Source organism: Falco punctatus, assembly GCF_963210335.1.
Source record: "Falco punctatus genome assembly, chromosome: 20".
Lineage (NCBI taxonomy): Eukaryota > Metazoa > Chordata > Aves > Falconiformes > Falconidae > Falco > Falco punctatus.
This window is the reverse complement of record NC_137600.1, coordinates 1,016,668-1,026,277: the sequence shown is the minus strand read 5'-3', so window position 1 is coordinate 1,026,277 and position 9,610 is coordinate 1,016,668. Positions and strand designations below refer to the sequence as shown.

The 9,610-nt window shown below is 61.0% G+C and overlaps 1 protein-coding gene across 4 annotated transcripts in view; it reads right to left on the bottom strand.

Moving 5' to 3' along the window:
* Positions 1-2,446: 2,446 nt before the first annotated feature.
* The window catches only part of TET3 (tet methylcytosine dioxygenase 3), a 29,298-nt gene continuing 22,134 nt past the window's right edge, over positions 2,447-9,610 (bottom strand). For all 4 annotated transcript variants that reach the window (XM_080370064.1, XM_080370065.1, XM_080370062.1 and 1 more), the window contains 7 exons: positions 8,031-8,124; positions 7,422-7,630; positions 7,138-7,288; positions 6,542-6,631; positions 6,284-6,421; positions 4,859-5,195; positions 2,447-4,480 (listed from right to left, as the gene is read on the bottom strand). In XM_080370064.1, coding sequence (XP_080226190.1) covers positions 2,742-4,480; positions 4,859-5,195; positions 6,284-6,421; positions 6,542-6,631; positions 7,138-7,288; positions 7,422-7,630; positions 8,031-8,124 — 2,758 coding nt within the window. In that variant the 3' untranslated portion in view covers positions 2,447-2,741. The remainder of the gene's footprint in view (positions 4,481-4,858; positions 5,196-6,283; positions 6,422-6,541; positions 6,632-7,137; positions 7,289-7,421; positions 7,631-8,030; positions 8,125-9,610) is intronic.

Below are 9,610 nucleotides of genomic sequence, written 5' to 3'. Positions count from 1 at the left end.
AGCGCGGCCGCCAGGTCGGGTAAAGGAAAAGATTTTGCTTGAAAAACAGCCTCTCAGCAGCAAGGGGTAAAGAGCTGTGCATAGATTTCGAGTTTTCGTAGAAGAAGTCTGAAGCGTGCTAATTTTTAATGACTGAGATTTGAGGTAGGTTAGACGTTATGTAGTGTAAAAACGTGAGACTGCAGCAGTTCTCGCTCCCCGACCCGCGGCGCCGGCATCTCCCCGCTTACCCGGGTCGAACCTGCCAGAGCCAACGCCGCGCCGGACCAAACCCCCTCCCTGCACCAAAAAAAAACCCTCCGAGGAAGCAGGACTTAGACAGGTTACACGGACCCTCGCCTTCTCCGAACGCACCCCTTTACCCTCCCGACTCTACACCCACCCAGGCGAAGCTCACAAGGCACCCCCTGCCACGACAGTCAGACGAGACCCCGGGCGACGCAAACCGGGGCCGGCACCCGAATCCGGCCCCGCCGAACACTGCCCACGGGGATCAACCGGGTCCCCTCGTCACCCTCGGAACCACAGCAACACGGTGGGGATCAACCGGGTCCCCCCGTCGCCCTCGGAACCACAGCGACACGGCGGGTCCCCGCGCTGCCACCGGCATCACCCGCGAGCATCCCTAAAATCTGACTTGCCATCGACTCTTACAATCCTGATATGCTATTGGGTATTTATAAGAAAAGCGGTAATAGCTCGTTGAGTTTCCTTGTCAAATATAAGCGACTTTACAGATTACGGTTAAAAAAGGAAAAAAAAAAAAATTAATTATGAAGGACGGACAAAGCATGTTAAATATTCTGCCAGTATTTACAGTTCTCCCACAATAATCTTGTTTAAAACATACTGCTTTCAAGTTGTTGGGGGGGGGGGAGGGGGTTAAGGGAAGAAGGGAGTTGTTTTTTAAGTTTCGTTTTTGTTTTTAAATCTAGGTGAAAGTGCTTTTAAAAAAATTCTTTCCCTATTTACAGGTTTAAAATCAGACCACGTAAATGTTCAGGCTGTTTTTACCGAGATCCTGCTGATCCGTGCCAGTGCGCAGGGAAGGGGGGTGACAGTAAACACAAGGTGATTTCTGCACGGTGACGGCGTCGCCTCTGCCTCGCTGGCTCTCCAAAAGGCACCTCAAAGTGCAAAAGCAACGACGCCGGGGACGCCAGCACCCAGATTCGGGGACGCCAGCACCCGGATTCGGCCATGCCGCCCTCCCAGTGAGCCGCAGGGGAGCTCGCCCGCCCGTCCCTCCCGGCACGGCTTCGGCATCGGTGACGGGCGGAAAGTCTCGACTGAGATTGTTCGAAAAGCACCATGCGGTTGTCGTTGTCGTTGGGTTATTTGTTGGGGGTTTTTGTGGTTTGTTTTTTTTTTTTGTGTGTGTGTGTGTGGTGGTTGGTTTTGTGGGTTTTTTTTGCGGGAAGAACGGCGATCCGTAGGAAGGAGGGATGGCACCCGGGGAGAGAAAAAGCACCGAGCCTCGGCGGCACGTGCCGCCACGCCAGCTCGCCGGCACCGGCAGGGAAGGCGGACCGGTGGGGGTGTCGGCCAGCCAAGTCTTGGGATTCGCTCTTCCCAGAGCCGATTGCACGGAGAAAGTCCCCCGGAGACGGAAAGCACCAGACTTTAGCAACAGTGATGTACAGAGAGCAACACTAGCTATTCACAGTTTGGGGTTGGTTTGTGTTTTTTTTCCTGTTTTTGTGGTTTGTTTTTTTTTTTGATTTCTGTTTTTGTCCTGTCGGCTCCTCTTTAGAGATGCCACCGCTGCCACCACCGCTCTTCCCGGGGCCGTCAGCAAAGGAGCCCCCCCAAGTCTGAGCCTGAGCACAGCACCCCGGCAGCGGCAGTCCCCAGCCCGGACATGTCCTGAGGTCTCCGGCACCGGGAAAGACGCCGGCTCGCTCCGTCCCGGCAGAGCCGATCCCACAGGCGGCAAGGAGCTGAGTGAAGACACGCCATCCCGGGACGTCCCGCGAGCAAGCGGGTCTCCCGTTGCTGTAAGAAAGGACTCCTCAAGTTGCAAAACAGGTATTTTTAGGTCCTTGGAAAAAAAATAATCAGATGTTCCGCGTGTCCGGCTGACGGTAAAGCACACGGTCCCGCCAGTCCCCACGCATCGGAGCCGGAGGGAGTCACCTCTTGCCTCTAAGCTGGTTTGGTGTTTGGATTGGTTTTTATTTGCGTTTAGGAGTTTTTGTTGGTTTTTTTATTTATTTTATTCGATGTTGGTTTCTTTTTCGAAGATCGGCTTCGTCGTTGTCGTCAAGAGTAAAAAATAAAATAAAATCCAATAAATAGGCATTTTTAAGTGGAATTAAAAACCTCTCCTTTGCGAAAGGATGCTATAAACTTCTCCATCCGTTCACGCGGCGCACGAGGCTAGATTAAAAAAACACGGAGATATAAATATGAGATTACCGAAAAGCATCAAACAGCATCGTTCCTATGGGATTTTTATCGAGTTTTGCTTTTTTTGCCAACTCCTCGCCAAGCGCAGCCCTCCAACGGCGTGCGCCCGCACCAGCTCCGCTGTTTCTGAGCGTGCGTGTTGGGTTCGCTTTCTGTGGCTTGGGTTTGTTGTTGTGTTTTGCTTCGGTTTTGTCTTTTTTTTTGTTGGGTTTTTTTTGTTTGTTTGTTTTTTCTTCTCCCCCATGCCCGAGGAGAAAGCACCACGAAGCAACGCCGGGCTCCGGCGCTGCCGAGGGTTGAGGTAAGATGGGGCTGCGGCGGTTGCGTCCGTCTCAGATCCAGCGGCTATACGGGCCCGTCACCTTGGTGTAGGCGTAGGAGGACACAGTGATGGCAGAGTTGGTGGGGATGGCCACTGCTTGCCGTGTGGGGACCGAGTCCCTCCTCTCCTTGCTGGGCGCCTCGTTGGCCAACGCGCCGCCCCACTTGCGTTTCTTGGTGAAGGCTTTGGCGTCCGGCGGGAGACCCAGGCGTGCCGCCTCCTCCTGCCGGGCTCGAGCCCGCTCCGCCAGCTGCTTCATCTTGGCCTCCCACAGCGCCAGGCCGTGGTTGGGCTGGTTCAAGTTCTTGTGTTGGTAGAAGACCAGGGAGATGCGGGTGGGGTGGCAGCGGTTGGGTTTCTTCAGCGGGGTGGTGGCGTGGAGCTCGCGGCGGGCGCACTCGATGAGGATGGAGCCGTGGGCAGGCGCCACGGCCACCCCGCCGATGTTCTCGTCCAAGAAGTTGTGCTCGCTGTCCGACCACTCTTCCTCCTCTTCCTCCTCCTCCTCCTCTTCCTCCTCCTCCTCCTCCTTCACCACCTTCTCCGGCAGATCCTCCTCCAGGCCGAAGGGATCCCATGGCTTCTCCCGGTGGGGACCCGCCGCCCCCTTCTCACCCACCACCGCCTCCCACGGCTTCCCCGGCAGCCCCAGGCTGGGTGCCGGCGTCCTCCGCTCCTCCGCCTTCACCGAGCCCCACGGCTCCTCGGGGAAGCTGGGCAGCCCCGGCAGGGCCGAGCTGAAACCCAGCGGCCCCAGCAGGCTCGAGGTGCCCGTGCCAGCCAGCGCCGCCTCCCCCAGCTTGCAGGGGCTCCACGGTTTCGGCAGCAAGCCTGAGCCACGTGCCGCTGCCGCCGCCTCTCCCACCAGGAGGTTGGGCCACTGCTTCTCCGGCAGTGGCAAGCGCACGGCAGCATCGAAGGCGCTCGGCTTCTCCCGCCCGCCCGAACCCGGCACCAGGGCGCTCCACGAGCCCTCCACCGTGCTAGTCCTCTCGGGGGAAGACGTGCCCCGGGACACTTTGAAGGGGCTCCACCGCTGCTCCGGTGCCCCGCTGCGCGCCGGGATGGCCGGCAGGGCTAAGCCGGTGCTGGGCATGGCCGCCACGCTGGGAAGGGGCTCGATGGGGGGCGGAGGGTCCGGAGGCTCCTGCTTGATGGGCCGGCTGCCGAAACAGTTCTGTGCAAACGGGGATGCCTCCTCCGAGCCCGAGCTAGTCCTGTGCGCCCCGGCTGCCGCCGCCACCGCTGCTTTCTGCTGGCTGGCGTAGCGGTTAGCCCGCTCGTAGGTGCGCTGGTGATGGTTTTTGCTCCGGACGCTGTGAGGGATGGGCTCGGGGAAATCGGCATTCCCATAGGTGTGGCTGAGGTTCTCCTGCAACGCCGGGACGTCAGGCTTCTTCTCGTAGCCGTTGCTCACCCAGCTGCTCCCGCTCCTCTCGGGCGCCCCGTAATTCAGAAACTGTGAGGGGAACATGTGGTTGCTGGAAAAGCCGTAATACCCGAAGGAGGGAAGCGCGAACTTGGAGTGAAACCCGTTCACGGAAGGCAGATTGGGCTGTGCATAGTAGGAATGGTAAGAGTAAACACTGTTCATGCTGTACGGGTCGGAGGGCCGGCAGCTGCCCAGCACGGAGTAGCTCTCCACCACCGCGTTGCCGTTGTACTTGAAGGCGTTGTAATGGCTCTGGGGCTCCACCTTGATGGAAGGTTTCAGCGGCTGCGGGGGCAGCCCGCTTTTCAACGCCATACCTGCGGGCACAGCACACACACAGCCCCCGTGACCCGCCGGCCGAGGAAGCTGCCGGTGGGGATCGAGGACCCCAAAGACTCAGCCGGACTCGAAAATCCCACGGTGACGGGCTCGCCAGCCGAGCGCAGAGGTCAGCATCACCCGGCACCGCCCGGCACGCTGGCACCGATCTGCACCCACGCTCCGGGCTGCAGCAAGAGCTCCCCACCGCACCGTGGTACGGGGAAAAACCCGGGCGCCGCAGAAATGCCATCCTGCACGCCGACACGCCAAGCAACAACACCGCCAGCCCAAGAAAGCCCCCAACCGCAGCCCCGGCCCCTCGCGCGCTTTCCGGATGGCTCGGGGCAGCGGGACCTCAGTTCTGCCCCCGTTACCTGCATTTTGCTGGAGCGCGGGGAGCTCGAGCGCTTCCTGCTTGATCTTCTCTGGCATCATCAGCTTCTCTTTCTGCAGCTTCTTCTTCTCCGCGGCGGCTTTCTTCGCCTCCAGCTGCCTCTGCCGGCAGGACTTGGCAGGCTCGGGCAGCTTGCGGACCTCCCGGGGGAAGGACGTGAGCACCTGGATGGCCCCGCTGCCCACCTTGGCATTTTGGTTCTCCTCACTGCCAAACTCATCCGTGCTGGACATCTTGTAGAGGGGGAGGACGTGCAGTTGCTCATCTTCAGGGATTTTCCCCACCACGCGATTGTCTTCCTTTGTCAGCGTACAGACCTGAGGGAACGCAGGGTGCATCAGCGGGATGCTGAGGGATGCAGGATGGGGGCCAAACCTCCTCCTTATTCCCCCTACCGATGTGAAGTCACATCAGCCTGGCACCCCCCCGCCCACAATGGTCCCCAGCCAGCATTTGGAAACCTCCCGCCACGTTGGGATCGGACAAAAGCAAACACGTGGTCCCCGTTAACACCGTGCTTCAGTCTAGCTGGGGTGGCGGCTTCAGCACCCTACAGACCTGAACGGTTTCATTTGAGATGTGCAAACACTGAGGACCGGCCACCGGAGTCATGCAGGACAGCAGGGACCGAGTGGCTCAAAAAGGAGCACCCCAAAGCGGAGGGGGAGCATCCCAAAACAGAGGGGGAGCATCCCAAAACAGAGGGGGAGCATCCCAAAACAGAGGGGGAGCATCCCAAAACAGAGGGGGGAGCATCCCAAAGCGGAGGGGGAGCATCCCAAAGCGGAGGGGGAGCATCCCAAAGCGGAGGGGGGAGCATCCCAAAGCGGAGGGGGAGCATCCCAAAGCGGAGGGGGAACATCCCAAAGTGGAGGGGGGAGCACCCCAAAGCGGAGGAGGAGCATCCCAAAGCGGAGGGGGGAGCATCCCAAAGCAGAGGGGGAGCATCCCAAAACAGAGGGGGGAGCATCCCAAAGCGGAGGGGGAGCATCCCAAAGCAGAGGGGGAGCATCCCAAAACAGAGGGGGGAGCATCCCAAAGCGGAGGGGGAAGCATCCCAAAGCAGAGGGGGAGCATCCCAAAGCAGAGGGGGAGCATCCCAAAGCGGAGGGGGGAGCATCCCAAAACGGAGGGGGAGCATCCCAAAGCGGAGGGGGAGCATTCCAAAACGGAGGGGGAGCATCCCAAAACGGAGGGGGGAGCATCCCAAAGTGGAGGGGGGAGCATCCCAAAGCGGAGGGGGAGCATCCCAAAGCGGAGGGGGGAGCATCCCAAAGCGGAGGGGGAGCATCCCAAAGCGGAGGGGGAGCATTCCAAAGCGGAGGGGGAGCATCCCAAAGCGGAGGGGGAGCATCCCAAAACGGAGGGGGAGCATCCCGAAAAGCCCCGCCGGCCACCAGCTTACCACCGTGCAGCCGTTGTAGAGGTTATGCTGATCTTTGTGAGCGTGAGCGCAGAAGTCCATGCACGCCGTCACTCCGGAGAACGGCCTCCCCTCCTTCAAGCCCAGCCGGCAGTCTATCGCTACGTCCTCGTTGGTAACCTGGCAGGAGGAGGAGAGGGCTCCGGTTATCCAAGACCACCTCCGTCCCACCACCCCGCGGCGGTTCCTGCCTGCCGCCAGGCTGACACGTCCCAAAGGGGACGAGCGGGTGGCCGGTACCTGGTTCTGGTAGGCTTGCGGCGCCAGCCTCTTGTAAAGCGGAGCAACCTCGGTGGCCAAGTCCTGAAAGCTTTTCCGGAGCAGTTCTTCCTGTGGTACGGAAAAGAGCACGATGTCACCCAGGGGTCTGAGTGGCAGGGATGGAACTGGGGGCAAAGCCCCACACACCACGCAGCGTCCGACCCTCCCCATGACATGTGCCATGGCGTAATTCCTGGGGAGGTTTTGGCTGTTCAACCTCCGGCCTCGGCGCGTGTTGCGCTTTCCCTTGCTCGACCCATGAGCTCTCTGGCATCTTCCCCGGGGTTTCCAGAGAGACCCTACTCCCGCCACCCCATGATGGCACTTGCTGTCACACCCAAACTCCTGGCTCTGTGACACAAAGCTGAGCCTGCCCTCTGGTTTCACCAGGTTGGTTTTCTTTTCTCCGTCTCTCTAATTCATCGAAATGGTTATTTTTGATGAATTAGGGAGACAGGGAAAAGAAAGGAATCCTATTTTCAGGCTTCCCCCTTGCAAAACTTGGAGCTGGGGGTAAAAGGAGGTGCGAAGCCCCAGCCCTGCCCGTGCTGCCCCGCTCCACCAGCATCACCCACCTCTTTGGGATTGTCTCCCACCAGCCTGAACTTGCGGGGAGTTTTGCTCCGGGCGTATTTGCAGCCATTAAAATACATGCTCCAAGAGCAGCCGAAGGAGAAGGAAGCGCCGCAGGTGTTGGGGTCCTTGCCTTGGCACGCGCAGGTCCGGCTGCGGGATGGACACCGCGGAGGAACGTCAGCTGCTGGCGCCGTGATGGCAGCTCTGCAAATGGGGGCTGGGGGGACACACCCCCGCATCCCCTTCCCACCCCGTTTCTCCAAACCAGACCGGTGTGACTTACTCGTCGTTCAAGCCGCAGCGGCGGCTGGTGGGGTTGCCGTACTTGGTGAGGGTGTCGGTGAGCTCCTGGTAGAGCGTGTCGCCCAGCGTGCGGGGGATGCCCTCCCAGGCCAGGATCAGGATGATGATGACAGCGTTCTGGCAGTGGTGGCCGGCCCGGTGCCGCACCAGGCACAGCAGCTTCTCCTCTTGGTTGTGTCTCCGGATCACCTGGCAAACAGAGGGACCAGGTCAAATATTTCAATGGCAAACACATCCTGGGATGGGGAGGACTCTAAAAGCGGGTCCTGGCTGCCTTCTGCAGCATCCCGTGGGGATCTGGGGGGGCTCCCACGGTTGCATTCACCCCCATGGGTTTGGGGTGTCGGGGGGGACACACGTGCCCGGCCCGGGACGTGCCACGCGGCAGGTGACGAGGGTGGGAAGCCCCGGGGACTTTCCCCAGGGGCAGCCAGCACTCTCGCTTCCTCCTTGTCAGCCGCCGATGGAGCATCCTTCCCCTGCGCGCCACCGCCACGGGCGCCCTCCTCGTCCCCTCCTGGGGACGGGCAGGAGCGTCACCTGCGGGAGGACTCCAAGGGGGGAGGAGAGCCGGGGGGCACACACTCACCCACTTGGCGATGGGGCAGCCCCGGGAGCTCTTCCCCTCCTTCCCCGTGTAGATGACCTTCTCGATGCGGATGGCCTTGCCCTTCTCGCCGTACCTGTGGGGGACGGGCATCAGCCCTGCTCGCCCCCCCCCTCCGCTCACAAGTCCCCCACTCATCCTCACGGCCCCCACACACCCTCACGGGACCCCTCATGAGCCCCCACTCACCCTCACAGGCTCCCACTTGCTCTCATAGGACCCTTCAGGAGCCCCCACCCACCCTCACGGGCCCCCACTCGACCTCACGGGACCCCTCATGAACCTCCACTCACCCTCACGAGCCCCCACTCCCCTTCATGGGATCCCACCTGCCCTCACAGGACCCCTCAGGAGCCCTCATTTACCCTCCTGAGCCCTCACTCATCCTCAGGAGCCCCCACTTGCCCTCATGGGACCCTACCCACCTCACAGGACCCCTCATGATCCCCCACCCACCCTCACGGGCCCCCACTGGCCCTCATAGGACCCGTCATGAGCCCCCACTTGCCCTCAGGAGCCCCCACTCACCCTCACGGGACCCCTCAGAGGCCCCCACTCACTCTCACAGGACCCATCTCACCCTCACGGGACCCCTCATGAACCTCCACTCACCCTCACGACCCCCACCTACCCTCACAGGCCCCCACTTGCCCTCACGGGAGACCACCCACCTTGCAGGACGCCTCATGAACCCCACCCACCCTCGTGGGAGCCCTCATGAGCCCCCACTCGCCCTCACAGGACACCACTTGCCTTCCCAAGCTCTCACTTGCCCTCATGGGGCCCCACTCGCCCTCGTAGGATCCCTCACAGACCCCCACCCACCCTTACAGGACCACTCACAAGCCCCAGTTCTTCATGGGCTCTCACTCACCCTCACAGAACCCAACTCACCCTCATGGGACCCTACTCACCCTTAAAGACCCCTCACGGGCCCCCACTCACTCTCATGAGCCCCCACTAGCCCCCACAGGCCCCTGTTGGCCCCCACGAGCCCCCATTCACCTTTACAAGCCCCCACTTGCCTTCATAGACACCACTCGCCCTCATGTGGCTCCTCATGAGTCCTTGCTCCCCCTCACAGCACCCACTCGCCTTCACGGGACACTACCTGCCCTCATGATGCCCCCACTCACCCTCAAGGGGCCCCACTCACCTTCACAGGACCCCACTCGCCCTCACAAGACCCCACTCATCCTCAAGGGACCCCTCATGGGCCCCCATTCACCCTCACAGGACCCCACTCACCTCGTGAGCCCCCAGGGGCCCCAACTTGCCCTCACGGGCCCCCACTTGCTGTCACAGGACCCTACACACACTCATGGCCCCCCACTCACCCTGACAGGACCTCACTTACCCTCACAAGAACCCACCCACCCTTGTGGCCCCCCATTCACCCTCACAGGACCCCAATCACCCTCATGGGCCACCACACACTCTCACGAGCCCCCCTGGAACCCTACTTGCCCTCACGGGCCCCCACTCACCCTCACAGGACCCCACTCACCCTCACAAGACCCCATGGGACCCTACTTGCCCTCATGGGCCCCCACATGCTCTCA